The sequence below is a fragment of the Mirounga angustirostris genome, unplaced genomic scaffold (assembly GCF_029215605.1).
Source record: "Mirounga angustirostris isolate CCGP_5_RB_7025 unplaced genomic scaffold, mMirAng1.0.hap1 SCAF_10, whole genome shotgun sequence".
NCBI lineage: Eukaryota > Metazoa > Chordata > Mammalia > Carnivora > Phocidae > Mirounga > Mirounga angustirostris.
This window is the reverse complement of record NW_026991718.1, coordinates 47,291,484-47,318,484: the sequence shown is the minus strand read 5'-3', so window position 1 is coordinate 47,318,484 and position 27,001 is coordinate 47,291,484. Positions and strand designations below refer to the sequence as shown.

Here is a 27,001-nt window from a genome sequence, read left to right as displayed (position 1 = left end):
TGACCCAGAGGGTCCTGAGACCACACTGTCTCAGCGAGGGTTCCACCCCCTGCTTAGCCACTGGAGCGATGTCCCTCAGTGGAGCAGACTTCTAGAAGTTCCGATTTTGTGCTCCGTGGCTCTATCACTTGCCAGTAGTGGCTGATGGAGGCTCCCTCCCCCCACCGTCTATCTTCCCCAATATTGCCTTGGATTCACTTCTCCGCACATCCTACCTTCCAGAAAGTGGTCGCTTTTCTGTTCAGAGTTGCTATTTTTTTCTTCAGTCTCCTGTTGAGTTTGTAGGTATTCAGAATGGTTTGATCCCTATATAGCTGAATTCTTGGGACCAAAGTTAGGTCTCCTACTCCTCCGCCATCTTGCTCCTCCTCTCACATGTTTTTGAATATCCTCAATTAGAGTATATGATGGATAAAAATCTTGAGATTCAAACTCCAAGTATAATGAAGCCCAGTATAATGAAATGTAGTTAAACTACTGGGAGTTTAATTCAATTTGTAGTTCTGAAAGCAGGTTCTAATATTTTCCATTCTACGAAAAGAGAAATCTCTCTGCCCAAATTAAAAATGTAGGGAACACATCTTTAATTAAAATGCAAAAGTCTTACGGAAATTTCCAAATACACATTTTAATAAAAATTAGAAATTTCATATGCAATAAAAATCTGTCATTTATGTTAACACACACATATATTTGTGTAAGTAGAGAAAAGGCCTGAAAGGATAACATTAAAATGAAAACAGCAGTTACCTCTGGGACAGCAACTGTGAAGGAATGCTAAATGTCTCTCAGTAACAGTCTGAATTTTCTAGAAGAGATTCTATTCCTATATAATATGTGTAAAAGAAAATTTAAACTGTTCCTACTAGTGAATCACAAGTCTTCACTGCAGTAGAAATAACACATCAACCTGTTAAAATATACACAGCTTGAAACCTAGAGATGATAATGGCAGAAGCCACATGCTCAAATCAAATTTTTCCTGATTATTATCTTTGGGGCAATAATTTACAAAAAAAATTTTCAGGGTTGCTCTTGAGTTATTTAACAAATAGATTTAAGAAAAGATTTCTCAAAATGAGCGTTTACTAGTAATTTTTTCAACTTCTTTTCAATCACACAAATATTTTACCAGGAAGTTTATCACATGTTCTGAGTATTTAAAATACCTGTTTCCTGTCTAAGCCTACCCCCGCCAATGACAAAACCCTAACAAAAGTAGTTAAGTACCTAACTAGTACTGCCTTAGCACACTAAAAACATCATACACAAAATTAAAATAAAACTGGCAATGAGGAAACTATAACATAGGATAGGTAAAACATCAATATCTTTAAAATATAAAGTTCTGACAAATCCATAAGATGAATGGATTATTTAAAAAACATTACAAATAGCCAAAAAAAAACAATAGCCAAAATTAATCATTAAAATAAGATTTTTTTTACATCTAAATTTGCGTTTAGTTAAAAAAATGGTAATACCTATGCTGGGGGCGGTTTTCACTGGCCTCTGTTACACTTGTGTTGGCACAATATATTGGTGATTTTTTTTGGAAAGATTTTGTCAGAGCACAAGGAGGGGGAGCGGCTGGGAGAGGGAGAGGGAGAAACAGGCTCCCCGCTGAGCAGGGAGCCCGAGGTGGGGCTCGATCCCAGGACCCTGGGATCATGACCTGAGCCGAAGGAAGAGGCTTAACTGACTGAGCCACCCAGGTGTCCCTGGTACAGATTTCTGAAGGACAATTTGACAATCAGTAGTTATCAAAAGTCTTAAAATGCTTTTACTCAGTTAATACTTAGCAAATAATTCATTCCAATTAAGATTTCCACTTTAACTTATTTGTAAACAGATAGTTAAAATGAAAAGAACAGATATTTTTATGGTGCAGTTCAGATTTACCAAAGCCCAAACAGCAAGATTTCTCCAATTTCTCTCTCCAACTGGAAACGTGAAAAGAATCAAAGGGAGTAAATTAAACTCTTAGTGCTCCCGTGTGCTTAACTGCTGCAACCACCACAGGGGGGCAGCCTTCATGATACCAGAAGGTAAGAAGGGAATGGAGGGATGGAGTCCTGCTCCACCCGGCCCCCAAGCAAAGGAGGCAAGTGTCACTATATTAAAATCTCATGTTAGTACTTTCCTATAGTTTGTTCAAACTTCTTTAATTACTGATTTCAGATGGTCTAGGTGATACTCTTCTATGAAGGATTCTGCTTGATTCAAAGCTTTTATTTTCACCAGAATAGGAATTATTTCTTTGACTTCATCCCTGAAAAACAAAAGTTTGAGAGCCTAGTGAATCATTAGTTGTTAATCTGAAAAAATTTTAAACCCATATCTAAAATTATTCAGATGTTATCTTTTCCATGCAGTGTTCAAATATAGGTTATTAGGGGATGTATGCTGGCAAATTTTAATGTGAATGACTAAAAAGCAGTTAAATCTATCATCAGAAAACTGAGTTACAGTGTGGGGCTATCAGCTTGGTGGGAGCCTCTGTGGGAACATTTACCCACAGAAATGCTACAAATCTGTGCTTTTTATTTAAAATTTTTTTAAACTTTTGGAGAAGTGGTTTACCAGAACATTACTGTACATTTAGTGGTGTTAAGCCCCTAAACATTTGGTGCTGTTAATGAAACATCCAAAACAGATTCTAGTTATTGATGGGTAAAGAGCAGGCTGCAGACCTGTACCTGACACCTGCTGAGATTTTAAAATGCTTATTTTGGAAGAGATTTACATTTAAAAATATGAACTATTAGGCATGAGGTGTGAGTATAAAGTAGTGATTCCAAAGACTGCACATAAAAATATCTACTAATTCTAGAGTGGTAGTCTCCACAGACTTTTATTCTATTTTTAAAAGTACAAATCTAAAAATTGCTGAGTGTAAAAAAGAATCGTTGAACTGTGCGCTTATGGAGATATAAATATGCAAAATTACCTGAATTCACTTCTAGATAATTTATGTGCACACTGCAACAAAAACTGGATGAAGTTTTCTAGCTGGGGAATAGACGTTCTCATGGCAGAGTTTTGGAACCATTTTTCTGGTAAATATGCGGCTATCTGTTAATTAAAACACACGGTCAGGTTTTTTTTTTTTTTTAATTATGTTAATCCCCATACATTACATCATTAGTTTTAGATGAAGTGTTCCATGATTCATTGTTTGTGCACAACACCCAGTGCTCCATGCAGAATGTGCCCTCCTCAATACCCACCACCAGGCTAACCCATCCTCCCACTCCCCTCCCCTCTAGAACCCTCAGTTTGTTTTTCAGAGTCTATCGTCTCTCATGGTTCGTCTACCCCTCCGATTTCCCCCGCTTCATTCTTCCCCTCCCGCTACCTTCTTCTTCTTTTTTTTTTCTTAACATATATTGCATTATTTGTTTCAGAGGTACAGATCTGAGATTCAACAGTCTTGCACAATTCACAGCGCTTACCAGAGCACACACCCTCCCCAGTGTCCATCACGGTCAGTTTCTAATAACAGTTATCTAAGGCCTTTTGCTAACATCGAGTCCATCTCATTTAATCCTTTATGGTTATGGTAGAATAAATTTTGAGAATCTTCCTTTGTCAAAGTTTATACTTCTTAAAAAAATTGTATTTTAATGCCAAGAGCTTAAAATAGACTATTCTTTATGATTACTCTCTAGGGGTATTTGTAATACTATACTATTTGTAATTCCTATACTCTGTATTCCTAAACCATTAAATCTGTACAAATGCCATTTACAACTAAACACTAGAAATGCCTAGACACAGTCAACATAAATATAAAATACATTTTAGTATTATTTCATACTAAGAAATTGAGTGACCTAGCATATGATCTACATAAACAAATTATAGTTAAGGAATCCAGTAGAGGATTGTGAGATACACAGAATAAAAAAAATTATGGTTTTGATCCTTTAATACACTGCTTTAAATGTTCATGGCAGCATACAGAGTCTGTTGCATTCAATTTTTCTTTTGGGGGGGGAAGCACCAACACCATTATGCTAAAGGTAAAACATGATTTTGGGGAAAGTTTTGGTAAAAACAACGAAAAAAAACAAAACTTCCTCATAGCAGAAGAATAAAAGGAAAGAGAATGGGAGGAAGAAAAAACCTGAGATCATACTATGCAAAGAAATTCTTGGACAAATAGGTTATCCTACAGTTATTATCAAGATCAGTATTTATAAAAGTAAAAAGTTGGGAAAAATACACCACATATACATTATAAAGTATGTTAAATGAAAGTTCTGGAATGTACTCTTTCAAAAACACAGTTGAGGAAAAAAGATTTATCCTATTCCTTAATCACCTTTTTCAGTTACAGAAAAAATGCAGACACACTGACTGCCTAGGGTAGAAATATTTGTACATGCTTTTCCTTTTCTCTTGCTCTGTAACACATAACTCAATAAAATTTTCACAGAACTACCTAGCTTTCCCATAAATGATCACAGGATTTAAAGCCACACTGTCTTGGCATGGTTTTTTTTTTTTTCCTTAAAGATTTATATTCATTTGAGAGACAGCATGTGTGTGTATGGGGGGGGCATGCAGAGGGAAAGAACCCCAAGCAGGCTCCTTGCTCAGCAGGGAGCCCGAGGCAGGGCTCCATCTCAGGACCCTGAGATCATGACCTGAGCCACCCAGGTGCTCCTTGGCATGGCCTTCTAGCCACAAGCTGTGGAGAGAATGTCCTGCTACTTTTCTACTTCTGATAGTAGACTCATGGTCAAAGGGGACTAAACTGAACCTGAAATACATAGCATGGACGATGAATTCAATTTTGGGGGGAAAATGTAATTTAAAACTACATGATATAAAGACCATAGTCCAAAAAATCATGGCGGGTTAGGAATTGCTATCTAATGTCTTATGTTGTTTTTAAATTTATAAATATTTTTCCATACTCTTAAAAATGACTTTTATCTGCTGAATAGACAATGGATGGTTTTTGGATATTTAGGTTGTTTCCAACTCTCTATTATAAATAATGCTACAATAATATTCTTTGTACTAAAACTCTGATAAAGAAACAAGCCCCAGATAGTCATTTGCTCCTTACAACAGCAAACCCAAGACTTTAACTGCAGTTTCAACTCATCCCGGGAATGTCACTTTTTAAGAGTCAATCCCCAAATTTCTGGATGGGCGCTATAGTGAGGTCATCTGCATGACAAAAACCATGCCATTCTCCTCTCCCCAGTAAGACCTTGTCCTGGCCTGAAATAATCCTTTTCTTTTGCTAATAGCTTTCTTGTCTCACCCTCTTTCTTACGAAAGCCTTCCATTTTGTACAACTCCTGAGAGTATCTCTCTACTTGCTAGATGGAATGCTGCCTGATTCACAGATCCTTAATAAAGCCACTTAGATCTCAAATTTACTCCACTGAATTTTTTTTAAACAAATCTACATGTGCATCTCTGATTTTTAACTTAGGATAAATTCCTTGAAGTAAAATTGCTAAGTCAAGGGGTATGAACTTTAAAGGTTTGTAGCCATCATGCCAAAAGTCTCTAGAGTTCTATCCCTCATTCCAACAGCAAAAAGTGTTTCTCAGAACCCCAGCACCACCCATTCTAGGTGCCCCTGAAATAATGTGCTATTGTTTCCTCATTATGACAAGAATTAGGGGGGAAAAAAAAACTGGCCAGCATAACAGGTAAAATAATATCCTTACTATATTATTTTGCATTTCTCGGATTAGTACTGTTAACCTTTTCCACGTGTTTAGAAATTTTTACATATTTTTTTGGTGAATTTCCTGTTGCATGTCTTTTGTCCATTTTTAATTGGAATATCTGTTTACTAACTTTAAAGAGCTTTTTAAAAAGATGGATTGTAATCCTTGTATGGCTTATAACTTTTCTCCGTTTTCAACTCCCTTTCCTTTAAACTTTTCATTATAGAAAATTTCAGACCAACACGAGAAGGAGTAAGTATGGTAACCCCAATGAACCTATCCTCCAGGTTTAACAATAATCATTTTTTTTTTAAGATTTTTTTAAAATTTATTTATTCGACAGAGAGAGAGAGGGAACACAAGCAGGGGGAGTGGGAGAGGGAGAAGCAGGCTTCCCACCGAGCAGGGAGCTCTAGGCGGGGCTCGATCCCAGGACCCTGAGATCATGACCTGAGCCGAAGGCAGACGCTTAACGACTGAGCCAACCAGGTGCCCCTGATCACATAATCTTGATACCTTTTAAATGTTTTTTCATTCACTGAAGTTTTCTACTTTCATCAAATTGCTTACTTCATCATTTCGTTTCTTGCTTTTAAGTTCAAAAGGACTCCCTTACCATCAGATACATTTATCCTCTTAGTACAGTATTTTATAGTTTCATTTTTATACTGGTATTTAGTGAAAGTTGAGGATTTAACTTTCTTTTTATAAAGAGTTAACCAGTTGGCCCAGCTCCATTTATTAAATAATTTTTCTTTTCCCTGGTGATAATTCAAATCAGTATACTAATTCTTAAATACTGAGGGGTTGGTTGCTTTTAGGTTTCTCATTTTTTAATTATTCTGTTAAAAATAGATTTTAAACTTTTTATTTTTTATTTTTATTTATTTTTTTAAAGATTTTATTTATTTATTTGACAGAGCGAGACACAGCGAGAGAGGACCACAAGCAGGGGGAGTGAAAGAGGGAGAAGCAGGCCTCCCGCCGAGCAGGGAGCCCAATGCGGGGCTCGATCCCAGGACGCTGGGATCATGACCCGAGCCGAAGGCAGGCGCTTAACGACTGAGCCACCCAGGCGCCCCTAAACTTTTTTTTTTAAGTAATCTCTACACCCAATGTCATGACCCTGAGATCAAGAGTCACATGCTCTACTGACCAAGACAGCCAGGTGCCCCACAAAACAGATTTTAATAATTTTAAAAAATGATAAAATTACACTGACCTGGTCGCACTTTTTAACAACATCTGGCCCAGGTATGGCATTAAGAAGAGCTATAATAAGGTAACGATTTAGCAGCTTCCCTAGTCCTAGTTCTTGCAAGGTGTCATCTGGGAGGAGTCCATTCCAAAGAAGAATATTGTGGAAGAGCTAAAATAAAGTATCAAGTGAGTATGTAGCTGTTTCTCTAAAGGAAAACTGTAATAGTCTCCAACAAACATAAAACGTTGGTCAAACTATTTATTTGACAGAGACACAGCACCAGCAGGGAGAGTGGGAGAGGGAGAAGCAGGCTTCCCGCGGTGCAGGGAGCCAGATGTGGGGCTCGATCCCAGGACCCTGGGATCATGACCTGAGCTGAAGGCAGCCGCTTAACGACTGAGCCACCCAGGCACCCCTGGTCAAACTATTTTAAACTCATTAGAAGTATCAATTTTACAATCAATAGAAAACATTTCTAAACAAATAATTCTTTCCAACCTCCATATATTTGCTCATCCTATTTTTTTAGGACTACCACCCAAAATCCATCTCAAATAACTTCACTGGCGCCTTTCCAGATCAATAATCTTCCTCCTCAATTCATACTCCCAGAGACTGGGGCCATCAGGTGCAAGACCACAGGACCCAAGGACTCATGAAGGACTGCTGTTAAAGCCAGTGCCACTATTACTAATATGTGATCCTGAGAAACCGTTACGGCTTTGATATAGAAGATAAAAAATATAAGCTATTCTAATAAAATATTGGTTGCCTTCCTCTAAATCCATACCTTTCTGTGAATTTTATGGTGTTTTCCACTTTCTTTCCAGCACTGTATTTATTACTCTACCATGCAATGCTTTTCTATACTTTGTGTCATTATTTATGTTGCTCCCTCTTCCTGGAAAGTGTTTTCCCTGACTCAACTACATAACAAATATGGATTCACCCTAAGTTTGCTGAGGTCACCCAAGACCTAATTGTCAAATCCAGTAAACATTTTCAGTCTTTCTCCTAATTCCCTTGGGTGGCATTTAATACTTTGTCTTCACTCTTAAAAACCTTTTGCTTAGTTTCCATAATGCCACCCTCTTGTGACCACTCTGAGTTTCACAATAAATTCTAATGCTTCTTTGAAGACTTCACTCTCTCTGTCTGCCTCTTATGTCAGTGTTTCCCAAGGCTGTGTTCTTAGCCTTCTTCTCATGCTTCATCCCATCTCCTCAGAGGCTGTCACTCATGACCATGGCTCCAAATACTGCCTACATGTGGCTGACTCCCAAATCTCCAACTCCGATCTGTCTCCTACAATTCAGACTCTTGGATCTATATTTTTCCCCATAGCTCTCTTCAATTCACCATCTGAAACAGACCTTTATCTTTCCTTCAAAGCTCTTCTTCCTGTATCCCCTCCAAAGCCCTCAAAGAATGTCACTGTAAGTTACCAAGTTGCCAAAGTCAGAAACTTGGCTAGTACCCTAGTCTTCATATGCAATTATCGTTTAGTCATCAAGTCCTTTCAGTGCTCCATCCTAAGTATCTTCCGAACCCAACTTTTTACCATCCCTCCCTATTACCACTGACTTAGCAACGACTTCATCCTTTATCTTTTAGACTAGGAGTTGGCCAACTATGGCTTGTGGGTTAAATCTAGCTTGCTGCCTGGTTTTGCAGAGCCGGTAAACTAAGAATGGTTTTTATATTTTGAAATGATTGGGAAAAAAAAAAAGTAAAAGGGTATTTTGTAACATGTCAAAGTTAGGACACTGAAATTTCAGTGTCCATAAGTAAAGTTTTACCAAAGCACAGCCATGCTCATTTGTTTACATATTGTTTATAACTGCTTTTACACTATAAAGGCCGAGAGCTGAACAGTTCAACAGACATTCAAAGCAGAAAATATTTACTATCTGGTCCTTTACAGAAGTTTGATAATCTCTGCTCTACAGTATACTAGATTTAAAATAAAAATAATTTTGTAGTTTTTTACTTACCTTTACACCTGACCAGAACTGCCTTTCTTGGAACTTGGAATGTGGTGATGTTTTGTTTTCTACAGTCCTAATTTGAAACCGAGACAGGACAAAATGCAAACTGTTAATCTTTCAGAACCAGAGTTTAAAAAACTCAGTGTTTTTTTAAACCAACGAATTAAACCTTAACACATTAACAGAATGTAAATGGAGTGCTCTGATATCAAAATTACAATTCCATGTACACTTTGATCCAACAACCCCATTTCTGAGCATGCCTTCTGGAGGTATACTTGCACATGTACCAATGGCGGGTCTATAAAATTATTCACAGCACTGCTGGTAATGGTTTACCACTCACATGCTCACCAGTTACACTACATTATATGAAGGCATATTATGCAGCTTAAAGAATGAGGAAACTACTCTGGTGATGACATGATCTCAAAGATGTACTAAGTCAAAGTAAGGTACGAGACAATGGTTACAAATGCACTTCCTCTGCTATAAAACGGGGGAGGGGAGAGAAATAAGATTATAGCATATATAAGTAATTCTAATTGCATGAGGAAATTATGGAAAGGTAAAATTACTAACAGTGATTATTATGGCATGCATGTACGTATATGGAGGAGGAAGGGCAAAAACTGGATGGAGGGCAGGAGTGGGAGGAAGACCCCATTTTAAATATAAATTAAAAAATACATACTCAAACTTTTGAACCATATGAATAGATTTCTTACTTAAACATTCTACAACAAGCCTTAACAGGGCATAATTTTTACATGTAGGTATCTCTTCACAATTTAAATTAGCCAGAAAGCTTAGAAGTTCCTTTCTTTTCTCTCCACAAAAGCTCTTCGATCCTGTGAACACTCACTGGATAGCTTCAGTTCATAATCCACTACTATAAACTGATGCCTTCTTAGCAAATGTATAAATATGCATCAAATACCACTTGCTTCATGATACTGTATATAGAATCCTGAAGATTCCACCAAAACTACTAGAACTGATAAGTGAATTCAGTAGTCACAAGATACAAAATAAATATACAGAAATTTGTTGCATTTCTACACACTAATAATGAAGTGGCAAAAAGAGAAATTAAGAAAACAATCCCATTTATAACTGTACTAAAAAGAATAAAATATCTACAAATAAACTTAACCAAGGAGGTAAAAGACCTATACTCTGCAAACTATAAAACATGGATGAAAGAAACTGAAGACAACACAAAACACATGGAAAATTAATACCATTCTCGTGGATTGGCAGATCCAATACTGTTAAAATGTCCACACTACCCAAAGCAATCTAAAGATTTAATGCAATCCTTATCTAAATACCAACAGCATTTTTCATAGAACTAGAATAATACTAAAATTTGCATGGAACAACAGAAAACTCCAAATAGTCAAACCAATCACGAGAGAGAACAAAACTGGAGGTATCACAATTCCAGATCTCAAAATATACTACAAAGCTGTAGTCAGAACAATATGATACTGGCACAAAAATAGACACACAGATCAATGGAACAGAATAAAGAACTAGAAATAAACCCATACTTATATGGTCAATTGATTCTACATTAAAAAAAGGCAAGAATATTCAAAGGGGAAAAGATCATCTCTTCAACAAATCGTGCTGGAAAGCTGGACCACTTTCTCATGCCATAGATAAGAATAAGCTCAAATTGGATTAAAGACCTAAAAGTGAGACCTTAAACCTAAGAATCCTAGAAGAGAGCACAGGCAGTAATTTTTTTTGGCAACAGCTGTAGCAACGTTTTTCATCTAGAAAAATGTCTCCCCAGGCAAGGAAAACAAAAACAAAAAAACCCCCTACTTGTTTCCTAAAGTAAATCCACAATTCACAGACAGTTTCTAGCTTTCTGTGCCAGGCACTGTTCTGAGCATGCTCTTCATCTTCACAATGTCCTATGAGGTAGGCATTAATACCTCACTTTACATACAAAGACACTGATGCACACAAAGGCCCAAAGTCAAATATCTAGTAATGGTAAATCTGGGCTCCAGTGTATGGATTTAACCATTCTGTGATGCCCCCTGCTATGTTCTTAACATAAAAAAACTGATGTCCAAGTGTGCTAGGTATCATACATGGCATATAAAAAGTGAGAAATATTTTGTTGAAATCCAATTTGCACCTTAATAGGTGTATGTATGTTTGAGAGAACACTTAATATAGTTTCTTTTGTATTACATTCTTAATTCTGTGTTACATGATTAGCTATTTCATATAATCTAGAAATCAACAGCTCTTACCTCTTTGGATACAGAGGAATAAAAACATCATCTTCTATTGCTTTCTTCATTCTCACAACAACGGATTTAAGTAAATCCTATTATATAAAAATTTAAAAGCATCAGTGATGGCCACAGGTAGAAGTCTATTTACCATTTTAAAAGTATAGTACAAATTTGTATACACAGAATCAGGTGTTAAAATAACTATCAATTAGGTACAAGAGAACTTTATTCACCCATATTGGTGCACACAGCTGTAGCTAGTGCATTCTCATTGCTGTATAGCATATTCTGTCACATGAATACTAATGATGGGACATTCAGGTGGTTTCCAGTTTGGGGGCTATATTACACACAATATTGTATAAAAGTTCTTATACGTGTCTTTTAATATACACAGCCCTATATTTCTAATGGATATACACACAAGAATGTAATTGCTGGAATTTAGTTTATGTATATACATTCACCTTTGTACATAATGCCAAATTGTTTTCTGAAGCAGTGATATCCCATTTACATTTCCACCAGCCATGTATGAGAAATCCTGCTTCCCTACACCTTTACTAATACGTGGTATCCTTTTATTTTTTAATGTTTACAATTCCTGGGGTATATAGTCATACTTTATTATGTTTTAGTTTTTATTTTCCTGTTGAGTAATGTGATGATGAGCATCCACTCATATTCTTTTTAAGATTTATTTATTTCAGAGAGAGAGCATGCATGTGGGCGGGGGGAGGGGCAGAAGGAGAGGGAGAGGAGCAGACTCCCTGCTGAGCATGGAGCCTGAGATCATGACCTGAGCCCAAATCAAGAGTTGGATGCTTAACCGACTGAGCCACCCAGGGGCTCTGAGTATCCACTCATATTCTTGTCATTTGGATATGCCATTTTGCTAAGTACCTAATTAAAAGCTGCTTGTTTATGTATTTTTTAAAAATCAGATTCTCTTACTGATTTGTAGAAGTCTTTTATATACTCTAGCTATGGGTCCTTTGTTGGTTTATCAATGTCCTTTGATGTAGTAGTAAATTCACTTTGGCACATTCATTTTAATGTTTGTGAATCAAAAATTGGGAACAACCAGGCGCCTGGGTGGCTCAGTCATTAAGCGTCTGCCTTTGGCTCAGGTCATGATCCTAGGGTCCTGGGATCGAGCCCCGCATCGGGCTCCCTGCTCCGTGGGAAGCCTGCTTCTCCCTCTCCCACTCCCCCTGCTTGTGTTCCCTCTCTCGCTGTGTCTGTCAAATAAATAAAATCTTAAAAAAAAAAATTGGGAATAACCAAAATATTCGATCACAGAGTATTTTTAAGACATATAATATCATCGATTGCAAGAAACTATTACTTAGGTAAAGTTTATAAAGACTGTAGTAAGAAATAAAATTAAATATTTAATGAGATAATGTTAAGGGAAAGAAGTAGGATACAAATGTACATGTCCACTAGGATTATAACTTTGAAGTAAAAGGCTGGATAAAAATATCCAACAATGGTATCAAGTCCTTGTACGAGGATGAAAAGATAAGGGGAATTTAAATTTTTTTTCATGTATTACCAAAATTTCTATAATATTATTCTTATTCTTAAAAAGAAATCCATATTTGAAAAATAAAAATGCCACAAAATACACTAGAATAGTTTTCAAGTAGGTAACAATGTGTAGCACAAATTAAGCTCTCAAAAGCCCATACTGGCCAAATTACTCATAAATGTAGAATTCAACCAAATGTATTTTTTTTCACAAAAATTATATCTAACTGAAGTCCTGTTTCTTTTTCCACTTAAATATCAAGGACATATTCCTCCAGTGGCCACATATCACTATTTAATGTTAAAAACAAAAATTCAATTTTTTTTTACCCCATTTCTAAAATATTTTGAATTATTTTAAAAGAATAAAGATCATTTTTTCTAGGCATTATCTCCACAAAGTAGTATCTGAACTTATGGAGATTACTGAGTTTGTGTTTGCACTAGACAGTTATGTTTTGATTTTTTTTTCTAATTAAATTACATCATTGTAATTGAAAGCTAGCCTTGACAAGTATTTCCATATTGTTTAAATTTTTGTTTCTTAAAAACAGTTCTCTAAAAAAATGGTATAAAGGACATTATTGAGTCAAATGATGGAAGTGGAATATGGATGGCAGATTAAGTATCATGAAGTTTACTGAAAATGATAAGTGTCCCATGGTTATGTAACAGACTATCTTCATTCTGAGCAAATATGCAATTTACTCTCAAAGTGTTCAGGAGAAACAAATTGTGTATATATACAATGGGACAGCGGATAATAAAGCAAAATGGGGCAAAATGTTAATGACAGGTGAATCTGGGTAAATGGCCTATGAGTATGCTATTTTTATTCATGAGAGTTTTCTCTAAGTTTGACATTATTTCCAAAAATTTGTTTAAAACAAATTCATATATTTTAAAACTCTGAGCTCATTAACTTTTTCAAATTTTCAAATACATTATTTGGTGTGGGGGGAAAAAAAAGGTCTCCAAACAGTAAAGTTTTAACAAATACACACACACACACAAGTATACATTCTTTAAAATAGCATTGAAAAGACTCTTAGAAGCTTTAGCTAGTAGTTTTTACACTGCTCTGTATATCCACGGAGATAATCCTGGGTGGCTTGGGCAGATGTTGAGGCCCTCAAGGGAAAGTGAGGGGAGGTGCTGACTACAGCAGAGCAGCTTTGCTTTTGTGTGTTTGTGTACAGGGGTGTGTAAGATTTTATGTGAAAAAAGTTGTTGATAGAAGAAATCTGAAAACTAGCAATCTAAATACTTGATAACATTTTCACATTTCCACTAACTGGTCAACCAACTTATGCTTAAAAACATGTAGTGACAGGGAATCATGATCTCCTGAGGCCGCCCATAACTTTGGGCAGTTATTAACTATTAGATTTCAGTTAACAATGAGAAACAAACTTTTCTATACCTTCCACTCCTTGATCCTAATTACTTCTTAAGATCATACAGAACAAAACTAATCTCCCTTCCACATGACAATTCTTCAGATTCTAAGACTGGTATTTCACTTTTCTACATTTTCTCTTTCCCATACCATCTTAAACACTTTCCATTTAATACACTTACACCCAGAATTAAATGTAACATACCCAGGGCAGTCTTTATTCTGTTGGAGGAAGGTGAAGAATGCCCTCTTCCCCGTCACAGTTGCTATATGTTCAAATCCTTTACTTTCCATTAGGTCCCAGCTCAAATGTCACCTTGAACATTTCACAGTATTTTATCTGGGCTGCTCAGGTGGGGGGTGGGTGGGAAGGTGGGCAGGCAATGTGGTCAGTGACATGAGCTGAGGCTTTAAAATAAGATTAAGGTTGGGGCGCCTGGGTGGCTCAGTCGTTAAGCATCTGCCTTCGGCTCAGGTCATGATCCCAGAGTCCTGGGATCGAGCCCCACATCGGGCTCCCTCCTCTGCGGGGAGCCTGCTTCTCCCTCACCCTCTGCTTGCCTCTCTGCCTACTTGTGCTCTCCCTCTCTCTCTGTCAAATAAATAAAGAAAATCTTAAAAAAAAAAAATAAGATTAAGGTTCAAATCCTAGTTCTAATTCAAGGTATTACTATGAACAAATATCTGAGACTCAGTCTCTTCATCTGTAAAATGAAGCTATCACCCATTTTTTAATAGAGCTGCTAGAACTAAGATGACATAGGAACAAGACCTAACAGAGTACCAAGTACTTAGCAGGAATTAAATAAGTGTTCCTTGTCTTCCCCCACTTCTCACTTCCTATTTTAAATAACATTTTTTTTTTCCTTTTTAATGTAGGCTTCACACCTAGCGTGGAGCCCATGTGGGGCTTGAACTCATGACCCTGAGGTCAAGACCTGAGCGGAGATCAAGAGTTGGAGCTTAACTGACTGAGCCACCCAGGCGCCCTTTAAATAACAATTTATGTACATCTTATTTCCTTTTAGATTACATGCTTCTTGAAGACGGAATCATGCTGGTTTCCCTCTTCTCCCTCTTATTTCTTACAGCTTCCCTCCTTCATAATTCCCAGTGCTAAAATTTAATGGGGTTGGTAATATGAACGCGACATGTCTCCTCACTTCTCAATCACCTTGCTTACAATCTCTCTCAATTTCCTTAAAGGTCAACATATAATTGGTTTACTGATTTAACTGTATGAATATATGACATTCTCATCAACAAACAGAATGATAAAAGAGAGTACCACAATAAAAGTAAGATTTAACAAACTCTCACCAAAGCCTCTAAAAGGTCTCTCCTTATGTCTTATGTTGGATAAAACTCAATTCTAAATCATGGTAAGATGAAAATCTATCCTACTGAACTTTTTTTAAGGATTTTTTTTTTTTTAATTTTAAGTATAATCTACACCCCAATGTGGGGCTTGAATTCATGACTCCAAGATCAAGACTCACATGCTCTACTGAGCCAGCCAGGTGCCCCATATTCACTGAACTTTGAATCCTTAAAGAGATTACTGCTCTTAACTTTGGCAGATTACAAATAACTAGTTCATATAATGAATGTTAATCTAATTTTAAAATCATTGTTAAAGCAAAGCCACACTACTAGATTTTTGCCAAAAGAAAATAATTTTTTTCCTCTTAGAAGGAACCAATTTGCACAATGCATTTATGCCTGTTCATCTCTGCAGGGTCAATGTATATTCACAAACCTGAAAAATGGCTGGCTGGACCACGAGAACAAAAACCTGACCACTGAACAGAGAGGAATAAACTAATAAAAATAAAAATAATAATCTGGGTCTTATTACATGTATGTGTATCCTACAATTAATAATGACTGTCAATCCCTGTTAGAATGTTCATAAACATAAAGGTATATTCTTTCATCTTATTATTATAAAGAAGAAATGGTCAATCCTAGTTTCTATAAATCAGAAGTAAATCTATTTTTTCCCAAATTGTTTTTTGGTAATTACTTCTTTTGCATCTTCTGGAAACAAAGATTTAGAACAAAAGTACATTAACCTATAAATAAATCAAGAAGTTTTTTAACTCTAGAAATTATTACCTGTTTGCCTTTACTAACTTCGTTTGCACAAGTGGAAAGTTCTTCAAGAATCACTCTGCAGTGTGTTATTAAACTTGTAGTCTGTGAGGTCGACAAGGGATCCCAAATGAATTCTACAAAGTCTGAAACAAAAGTTTCAGTAGTGTACAATTTACTTACTAGATTGCTTTGCTTTTCATGTATAAACAATCGAGGCCTTTAGCAAAGGCTTCCATCCTATGAGATTTAAAATCCATGCCAATCATTACCATTATGTATTTGCATACATCCTCAATTTCCTTGTCCTTTTTGGGCTCTGTTGAACTTGTCTAACTCAACCACAGCTCTAGTTAAATCCACCTGTCACCGAGTCTGTGCTCCAACCATATGGCTAAAACATGGCTGGAAAAAATACACTTTAAATTTATCACTGTGAAACTCCAGTGAGCCCTTCATGCTGCCTAGCAATCATGTTTTCCTGGCCCATTCCCCCTCCCTCTCATCCAGATGATCATTTCCTGTCCTTTTCTTCCTCCTTGCTTTCTCAGTTAATGGACTTGACTCTTCTAGACACTATTTACCTTTTATTGTCTCTTCCCTTGCTCTCACCCTCATGCTAATATTTCCTCAACTGATGAGAAAACAGAAGAAAAGTTCTATAAGCAACTACTGCAGAATCTACACACCTACCTACAACTATGCCCACATACTCTTGTCTTCCATTCTTTTTTATTTTATTTTATTTTATTTATTTGACAGAGAGAGAGGCAGCGAGAGAGGGAACACAAGCAAGGGGAGTGTGAGAGGGAGAAGCAGGCTTCCCGCGGAGCAGGGAGCCCGACGCGGGGCTCGATCCCAGGACCCCGGGATCAGGACCTGAGCCGAAGGCAGACCCTTAACGACTGAGCCACCCAGGCGCCCTGCTTGTCTTCCATTCTTATGGATGAAGCACTCAAGCTCCTCACCTTGTGCAAAAGGTCTCAATCCCTTTGGCTTACTGGAAGATCCTGTTCCCAGAATTCTGCCCTCTTAACTTCGGTATTGCCATCACTTCTACTGGATCTTTCCCAACAGCCTACAATTAGTCTCTTATACTGAAAATAATCCCTCCCTTGACCCTTCTTTCCCTCTAGTACTGCCTTATTTCTTTCCTTCACTTTACAACAAAATTCAAAAAACTGTTGAAACTATCTCTGATTTCTTTCCTATTAACTCTTGAATTCATTTCAATTAGGCCTTATCTCCAACCATTCTACCTAAACTATTCTTACCATTGCAGATGACCTTCACATTGCAAAACCTAATGGTTGATTCTAGTCCCCATCTGATTTATCAGCAACAATTGGAACAGTTGATCATTCCCCTTACAAACATTTCTTTTCTTGGCATCCAGGATAGCATTCCTGGTTTCCCACCTATCTCTGTGGTCTCCTTTGCTGGCTGCCTATCATCTCCTTGATTCATAAATGCTGGAGTACCTCAGGACTCAAGTCACTTACCTTCTCTTTCCTGTCTACATTTATACCCTTAGTATTTAAGGTCAGTCTTGTGGCTCTAAATGTCATTTATGTGCTGATAAATTCCAAATTTATGTCTGCTACTTGGCCCTCTCTTTTAGACTCATATATTCAACAACCTAGTTGACATCTCTACTTGGATGACAGGCATTGCAAACTCAACATTTGTCAAACTGAGCTCCTGATAACACCCCCTTACCCTAACCATGCTCCTTTCAGTCTCATTCACTTCAGGAAATGGCAACTCTGTCCTTCCAAATGCTCAGGCCCAAACCCATGCAGTCACTCTTGATTCCTCTCTCTCTTGCTCCAAACAACGAGTCCATTAGAAAATTCTGTTAGTGCTATGTTTAAAATGTATGCAGAATTCAACCACTTTTCAGCACTTCCACTTTTAACACCCTAGCCCAAGCCAGTATCATCTGTTGCTTGGATTACTGCAAAGTCTTCCTAAGTGGTTTGCCTACAGTTCATTCTCAACACAGTAACCACAGTGATTCTGCTAAAATGTTAGGCAGACCAATTACTTCTCACTCTCTGACTTACAATAAAAAGTGAAGTCCTTACGAATGATTATAAGGATCCATATAATGTAGCCCCTGTCACTTTTTTTTAAGATTTTTATTTTGGAGAGAGGGAGCGAGAGAGAGAGAGAAAATCTCAAGCAGACTCCACACTGAGTGTAGAACCCAATGCAGAGCTCAATCCCATGACCCTGATACTATATCGTGAGCTGAAACCAAGAGTTGGACACTTAACTGACTGAGCCACCCAGGTGACCGAGCTCTTACCATCTTGTTAACCAATTCCTGTTCTCTGCCCATCCTCATTCCACTATAGCTACAATGGCCTATGTGCTGTTTTTCAAGCAAATCAGGCTGGCTCCTGCCTTGCTGTTTCCACTGCATTGGATTCTGTTTCCCCAGATATTCTTATGGCCCATTTCTTCCTTTCAGAATCTACTCAATTGTAACCTTCTCAGGAATGCCTTTTCTGGCCATTCCATTTTAAATTGCACTCCTCTTTGATTATCTGTATCCCTTTCTCTTACTTTTTCATCTCAGCCCTCATAACTAACATTTTCTAGATTTTATTTATTATCTTTTTCACAGAATGTAAGCTCCAGGAGGGAAGGGATTATTATTTTGTTCACTACTGTATATGCTGAGTCAACAAAAGTGCCTGACACAGGGTAGACCCTTGTAAAATACAAGTTAAATAATAGAAAAAATGAAATAGGTTTAAAAAAAAAAAAAGACAACAGTGATTTCTCAAGCATCTAGAAGGTTAGGTTTCTTTTCTTTTTTTTAAAGATTTTATTTATTTGAAAGAGAGAGCATGAGAGAACACAAGCAGGGGGAATGGCAGAGGGAGAGGGAGAAGCAGGCTCCCTGCTTAGCAGGGCTCGATCCCAGACCTCAGGATCATGACCTGAGCTGAAGGCAGACGCTTAACCGACTGAGCCACCCAGGAGCCCCTAGAAGGTTTTTAATAACCTTAGAAATATTTGGTCAACTAATACTGAGAGCCTACTATGTGCCTAGTGTTCAATACAAGAGACAGAGCAATGAATAAGATTAGGTAGGTAGCTGCCTTTGAACAACTTTGTCTAAGGGCAAATACATTTATATAAGCAATTATAATTCAGTGTGTTGGTGTTACCAGAAGTATGAGTTCAGAGTGCTACAGGAACCCAGAGAGGTATGCGTGAACCAGTTCCTAAAAGTGATGTCTATACTGAGTCCTGAAAGATGAAGAGGAATTAGCCAGGCAGAAGAGGTGGGGCTAGGAGGTTTGTCAAACGGATGGAACATAGAAGATACAAAGGCTTAGGAAGAATATAGCTGAAATGCGGAAATGAGGAAAAGAAGAAATAGAGCTTAGCAAGAGATGGGGCTGGAGAATTACTAAGCAGAGAGTGATTCTGAAAGGCCAAGAAAGCCATGTTAAAGAGTTTAGGCTTCATCCCAAGGACAGTTAAGAATAATGAAAGGGTTTTAAGTGAGGTATGATAGTATCAGACTCACATTTTAGACGAATTACTTTGGTTGTAGTATAGAAAATACATTAGAAAATGGGAAAAAAACAAACAAACCCAAACCAGATGTGGCCATTGCTTATATAAGTAAGAAAGATGGAGGAGTGAATGACTCGAAAATCCTGGTTTGAATACATGGGTAGATGGAGATGTCACTTTCTAGATAAAGAATATAAGAGGAGCAGATCTGCAGCAAAGATGGTAAGTATGATGACACTTGTGGACTGCGAGGTGCCTGTTGGACATCCAAGTGGATGTACTTGGAAGGTACTTTGATAAGAGAGATCTGGACTTCCTCTGGTACTTTTGGATTTAAAATTATGTAGAGCAGCACTATCTGAAGTAACTTTCTGAATGATGGAAAACACACATTATATCTGTACTATCTAATAGCCATGAGCTACATATGTATGACTATTAAGTATTTAAAATGTCATTAGTATGACTGAGCAATTGAATTTTAATTTTACTTAGTTGAAAATTTTAATAATCACATTTAGCTAGTGGTTACTACACTGAACAACACAGATATAGACAGCACTAAAGGAGAGCATGAAATTACCCATGGGGCTCATGAAGAGTACAAGAGGGTCCAGGATAGACCTTGAGAATAAATATATAGTATTAATTTCTCATAATTCTACTTATTTGAGGGACTGTTTAATTTTAAGTGATGTATTTGGAGTTTTTAGAAGAGTACTTAAATGAGGCATACATGTTCTGTGCTATCATTAACAGAGCTGGGTAAAAGTAGTAACTTTCTTTTTTTTTTTTTAAAGATTTTATTTATTTATTTGAGACAGAGAGCATGAGAGGGAGGAGGGTCAGAGGGAGAAGCAGACTCCCTGCCGAGCAGGGAGCCCGATGCGGGACTCGATCCAGGGACTCCAGGATCATGACCTGAGCCGAAGGCAGTCGCTTAACCAACTGAGCCACCCAGGTGCCCAAGTAGTAACTTTCTAATAAAACCATGACTGTATTGCAAGATACACTGAGAAAAATCTTTAAAGTTTAGTTAGTTAAATTGGCTAACAAGTAATACAAAGGTGGTTGCTTCACGTTTTAAGAGTTTTGCAGTCTTTGCTATCAGAATCTGTTCTCAGGGACATGGTGAATCAGATCCTTATCAAGTACAATTTCAGATGAAACAAGTCCTCAGACTGAAGCACAAACAAGCATCAATGCTAAGTGTAGATGTGGGGAAGATGTAGTAAGGTTTTTTAAAGAAAGAAATGAAAAGAAACGGGGAGAAGTCAAGGGAAAGAAATCCTACTGTAGTAGGAATGAAAGTATGCCATTAATAAATGACTTAGGTGTTATAGAAGCAACACCAATGTCACAAATGCTAAAGGCTGAAGAATACTAGCAGTCTGGTAGCTGATCACTTGTGCAAAGAAGCACTTTTTAATCACCTTCAATTATGACATCTATTGATTTTTACTGCATTTTACATTTCCCTGTGTTCAGAAACTTCTGAAAAAAAAATCTGTGAATGTAATAGAAATTGATGATCTTAGACTCTGCCAGAGAATAATTTAATTTTACCAAGATTACAAAGCAGTAGTACCTGTAAGTCGAGGAATAAGTGTTTTGTTGATGACAGTAGACAAGATTTTATCAGAACTATCTTCCTTCTTTGAATCTTCCATACTGCTAGCCATAAATTCTTCTATAGATGTGAACCACGGCATCTGTTTTAAACCTATGGCATCAAACTTATAAATAAAATTATCAAAATTATCAATACATTCTTAAACATTATTTTAAAAGTTATATTTTTCAGTAATCACTGGAACTTTTCTGAGAATCAAAAAAGAACAGTTCCATATTTTAACCCCTTGTATTTAGCACTAGACCACCAAGACTAGGCAGGGTGACATGACTAAGATATGATGTCTAAACAGTATGACAAGAAACTACATTCTATCCATCATTCATACGACAAATACTCCAAAAATGCCCACTATGTTCAGAACCTACCACATTTTACTTTCATACATTTGTAAGAATAGCACTTAAAATAACCATGGAATTTGTTTATAAAAATTCATTTTCCTCATGCAAAATTCATTTCTGGTTCTCTCAATTCTCATAGGGACAAATGTGTATTTTACAGGTGGTTTAGCTTAACAGGCAAGTGGCAGATGGCCAATTATTATTTGTTGAATGAATGGACATATCAGCTTGAGTGGTTAACAACTAGGCTGCTGTCCAACCAACTACTAATTTTCTTAGAGATCAGCTTAGTTCCTGTACTATGAAGACTGCCTGGACCTGAACCTAACACAGCAACAGGCATGCATGACTAGGACAGAGAAAGATAAAAGGACATGTCTCTGTCTCCTTTATTCTGTTAAATCTTTACCTTTGGTTCTCCTCTATTCCTTCAATTTCATTTTCTCATTTGTTTCCTTACTAGACATATCCACATGGATATTCCACTATCAGTAAAACTTCCTTCAAAATCTTTTTCCCTCCTGGAAATCCCCATTCCTATTAATGGAACTACCACTGTTCTAAGAACCCAGAATCAAAACATCAGGGCCACCTTTCGATGTGATGATGTGTCAGAGTTATTCTCAGTATTTTACTAATTCTTCCTTTTACTTTAATTCCAATATAGTTAACATACAGTTGTGTTAGTTTCGGGTGTACAGTGTAGTGATTCAACACCCCATTCATCACCCAGTGCTCATCAGGACAAGTGCACAGCTTAATCCTCATTGCCTATTTCACCCATTTCCCCGTCCCCCTCCCCTCTGGTAACCATCAGTTTGTTCTCCATGGTTATGAGTCTGCTTCTTGGTGTTTCCCTCTCTCTAATCAACACTTTCTTTCTCTCTCCTTTGTCACTACCATTCTATGTGAGGAATTCACTACCTTAGACTTGGGGTTCAGCAGTAGCCTTTCAGTATTATATCCACCTCTTATCTCCCTTCCCTCCAAGTTAGCTTGCTGCTAGGGCTTCCTAAAACATTACTTTCATAATGCTACTCCTCCCATTATTTACCAAAATAAGTTCCTATCTCTTAATTTAGGATCTGAATCTCTATACAGTCTCTAGCTCCTGAACTACGATTTCTCCTTATGCACCTTTACAAAAAAGTTTGTCTCCTGTTTAAATCTTCAAGACCCTTCCAATCCTCATTTCAACTCCCCCTCCTCAATGCAGCTTTCCAAACCAAATTATTACCAATATATCATCTCCAACTTCAGAACTCTTGGTACCTATGCTGAATTTCCTCAAACAGACTAAAATTCTTAAAATACTACCTTTATGTTTTTAAATCATTTAAAAATATTAAACTTATCATAGAAGAAGCTATAAAACAAAAAAAAGTGTTTCCTTGACAGATATTTAGTGCTATTCAGGCTTAAAAATAAAGGGGGAACCAAAAATAAAAAAGATGAATGCAAACTATTACCCCAAAACACTAATTATCAAATCCAACTCTATGTATTTTAAAGCTAACCTGGTAACAAGGGCATTTAAATAATGAACATGACAGAATTATTTATTTTATATGTTAAGCTTAAATACCTTAAGAGGATTCCAATCAATCAACTGAACTCGGATTAGGGGATTTAAAAGCTTCGGTATCCACAAACTAATGAAAGCTTCATAATAAGAATCAGGATACTTTTCTCGCCATTGTTGAAATTTCAACAAAATATGCTGGATATTACAAAAATCATCATGTACATCTTCAAAAATCTTCTTATGATTCTGTGAAATGTCACCTGTAAACAAAATGAGTCTCTGTATATAATACATTTTAAGTTTGTGAACTTTGTTTCCTATAAACAGTCACGTACAAAGATGTATATAATCAACTGAGCTGAAAACTTTCCTTCAATATGAATAAATTAGTTTTTATTAAAAAAAATCACTTTAATAACAATATTGACACTAACAAATTCCACCACTTACTGAGTTCCTGCTATGTCAGCATCACAACTACAGCAGTTGTCACTACCCTATTTACAGACGAAAAACAAGCAAACAAGCAACATGAGATTCAGGGAGATCAATGGATCTGCCTAAGATCACACAGAATACAGCTTTTCTTCAAACCCATCTATTTGACTGTAAGGCCCACATTCTTTCAAATACACAATATTTTACCTTCTCATATCACTAAAAATTTTAAGTAACCTCTACCAACAATGTGGGGCTTGAACTCACAATCCTGAGATCAAGAGTTGCATGCTCTAGCGACTGAGCCAGCCAGGTACCCCTAAATTTAAGTTTTCAATTAAAAATGATGATATAGAAAGTATGTAGTAGAGAAACAAAATAAAAAATGTCCATGGTTCCTTTACAAAAGATGAGGAAGGCTGAGGGGAAAAAAACTATAAAGATGCAGAATACTCACAATGTTCCTCCATTTTATCCCATTTTTTCAGAGGAAGAAAAAGGTTTTTTTGTTTTGTTTTGTTTTGAGTAAACTCTAATCCCAAAGTGGGGGCTCAAACTCATGACCCCAAGATCAAGAGTCACATACTTTACTGACTGAGCCAGACAGGTGCCCCAAGAAAAGTCTAAAAAGGGGGAAAAAATGTGTTCCTTTTTTCCTAAATTTTCCCAACGATTTTATATAGCTTACGTATTTAAGGGGGGGGCAAGCACTGAGAAGCATTTCCTACCATTTCAATATTTCAAATTAAGACATATTAGAAACTTGGTAACTGACCTTGGGTTTTTTGGAAATCATTCATGTCTGCTGAAGACAGTTCATCATCACTAGATGTCCCTTCCTGATGATCACAATTCCCAGAAAGTGCCCTAGCTTGTCTTCTTCGTGACCTATGTTTTGCAATAAACCGAAAGCAAATTAAAAACGAACAGTTCCTGCTGAAAAGAAATGCTTTAACAAAAAGCTGGACTCATCAATGCCCAGAATACACACCACAGATTTTTATGCTAATATTTTTGGCATTTCAGCTTGGTTAATCTGAATTGGTGGTTCTCCCTCTTTTTCTTACAGAACATTCCCATGGGCTACCCAGACTTTAAAGAGGTGGTAACAATATAATAATGACTGGCTGTAGTTACAAGCAATTCCTAGACCAATAAATGCCATCTTACCCATTCCTTTTGACTGACCTAATACACCAGTGTGTCTTTAAACCCTGGGGGTGAGGACTGTTTAACTCAATTTTGGTTTTACATCATTCTCACAAATTAATGTTCAGTTATGGTTAATTATACCATACGGGTTAACTATATTTAAGTAGTGAAAAATACTTGCTCAATGATGCTTTAAGTCTTCACTTTATATAGCTACCTTCGAGATTCAATCTCTTCTAAAATCCATTGAGTTTTTTCATCTACAGCCAAGCTTTCATTTGTTGATGTCTCAGCTCTGCCTGTTAATGAATAAAATTGATTTCATTCTTAAAAGAAATAAAGAGAGACACTATTAAACCAAAATTGTATCTTGGGTGTATATACATATAGGTATATATAAATACACTTCATATGTTTAAATTGCATATTTCATCATGCATTGAAATTTCAATGTTAACTCCCTATCACAATATTAATAGGCATTGAGCTTGCTAGCCTGATACCTTGGCTGGTGAATACAGTTCAGCACTTGAGAATACTAACAAAAATCTACCAAGTTTCTTTTTCTCATATTCTTATTTAGTAGTTTTCACCAGTTTTTTTTCTGTCCCTGAATTGCTAGAATTATTTGCATTACCAATATGTAATTTATATTATTTTCTACTTTAGTATGTACCATAATTTATAACCAACTATAGGTCACGTGTTTGAGAGTCACTTTGCTTTAATCAGCTATTTGGTTATGATCTCATCTCTTTCACTATTCCCTGGACTGCACTTTAATCAACGGAAGGCATCTCTGAAAATACAAAACCAGTGAGAGAACTAAAAGGTAGCATCCAAATCTTATTTGAGATCTCACAGATGATTCTCTCCTGAAACCCACCAAAACATCTCTAACCTTCATAAATAATGTGGGAGGGCCATGAAATCTTTATTAAGTTAGATTTCTCACACAGCCTATAGGTTTATGTCAACTCGTCTCAAAACAGTCATTATCTGACCATATATCCTGTCTCAAAAACTAAATGATTAGAAGTTATAATTTTTATTTTTACTTTTGTCTTAGATGGAATTCAGAACATTTTGAAGCCCTAACTCTAAATATTTTGAAGTTTTTGAAAAGGGGTAAAAGGTTAGTGGGAAGATATGCAAAAAGCATTTTTTATACAGGCATAAAAATATTTTATTCTCCAGCTAATTGTCAGCTTAATGAATAATAAATTATATTGAACATGAAAAACACTAACGTGATAACTGCTGTAAATACGCTGATTCATGTTTTAATTCATCTTGCCTGCGTTTCACAAAGGTCATGGCTTGTTTTAAAAGGAGTGCATGCATGGATGATTCTATTTCTTGGATGCTGATAATCTGAAATACATATGTAAGTAACATTTTGCAGGTCATCAATAATGAATTACAAAAAGTAATACATTCTTATATAAAGAAACATTTTCAATACTACCACATTTTAATTAAAAAAATATTGTGAGATACAGATGTGGCTGCCAATGCTTTTAATATTGATAAAACCAGAAAATCAACTTACTGTACTAAAACAGCTATAAATATCATAAATAATGAAAGCAAATGGGCTGGAGTCAGGAATATGGATAAGAATGGATAGATAAGAAATAGGATTCTTTATTTGAGATATGAGAAGGAGAAAATGAGTGGTGCACCTATTTTTCACAAGCCGAGGGGGCAAACTGTAAGAGCACACTTGACGAAACTGATAAATTCGAAAAAATGGAGAATGGAAGAGACCTAACCAGACAGGTAGAAAAGCTGTGAAGCAGAAATGAATGATTATTTAAAATCGGTGTTCTTACATTTCTTGGGCAACAATTCCCCCCACTCCAATGATATTCCATAATAGTTGCCATGGGTACATCAGTGTGTAGGCCAAGAAATGTTAATAGTGTCATTCTTCAAGGATCAGTGAAGAAAGTTGTATTGCAATAAATACTTCAGAAAGTAACTACCAAGGGACAGTAAAAAGTAGTCAACTTGAAACAACAGGAGAGAAAAAATCCAATTGTTTGGTAACATTTTAAATGTAAATAAAAAGCAACGAAGAAAGTAGAGTGTATTTTTAAAAATAATTCATCTACTTAAAAGGAAAAAAATGTCAACTCAAGACCCTAATGTAAGGACTTAGTATGTATAAAACAAAAACAGAAATTATAAAGGG

General features: G+C 36.5%; 1 protein-coding gene across 11 annotated transcripts in view; it reads right to left on the bottom strand.

Annotated features, from left to right (window-relative positions):
• Nucleotides 1-1,561: 1,561 nt before the first annotated feature.
• GCFC2 (GC-rich sequence DNA-binding factor 2) overlaps nucleotides 1,562-27,001 on the bottom strand; it is a 48,308-nt gene continuing 22,868 nt past the window's right edge. For 3 of the 11 annotated variants that reach the window (XM_064572266.1, XM_064572264.1, XM_064572267.1), the window contains 11 exons: nucleotides 26,055-26,178; nucleotides 25,022-25,103; nucleotides 24,428-24,540; nucleotides 23,275-23,474; nucleotides 21,301-21,448; nucleotides 16,200-16,321; nucleotides 11,165-11,241; nucleotides 8,895-8,961; nucleotides 6,922-7,068; nucleotides 2,951-3,075; nucleotides 1,562-2,272 (listed from right to left, as the gene is read on the bottom strand). In XM_064572266.1, the coding sequence (XP_064428336.1) occupies nucleotides 2,155-2,272; nucleotides 2,951-3,075; nucleotides 6,922-7,068; nucleotides 8,895-8,961; nucleotides 11,165-11,241; nucleotides 16,200-16,321; nucleotides 21,301-21,448; nucleotides 23,275-23,474; nucleotides 24,428-24,540; nucleotides 25,022-25,103; nucleotides 26,055-26,178 (1,323 nt within the window). In that variant the 3' untranslated portion in view covers nucleotides 1,562-2,154. Of the gene's footprint in view, nucleotides 2,273-2,950; nucleotides 3,076-6,921; nucleotides 7,069-8,891; nucleotides 8,962-11,160; nucleotides 11,242-16,199; nucleotides 16,322-21,300; nucleotides 21,449-23,274; nucleotides 23,475-24,427; nucleotides 24,541-24,985; nucleotides 25,104-26,054; nucleotides 26,179-27,001 lie in introns of those variants that run through there. The other 8 variants (XM_064572265.1, XR_008506872.2, XR_006792490.3 and 5 more) reach the window with 8 other exon arrangements.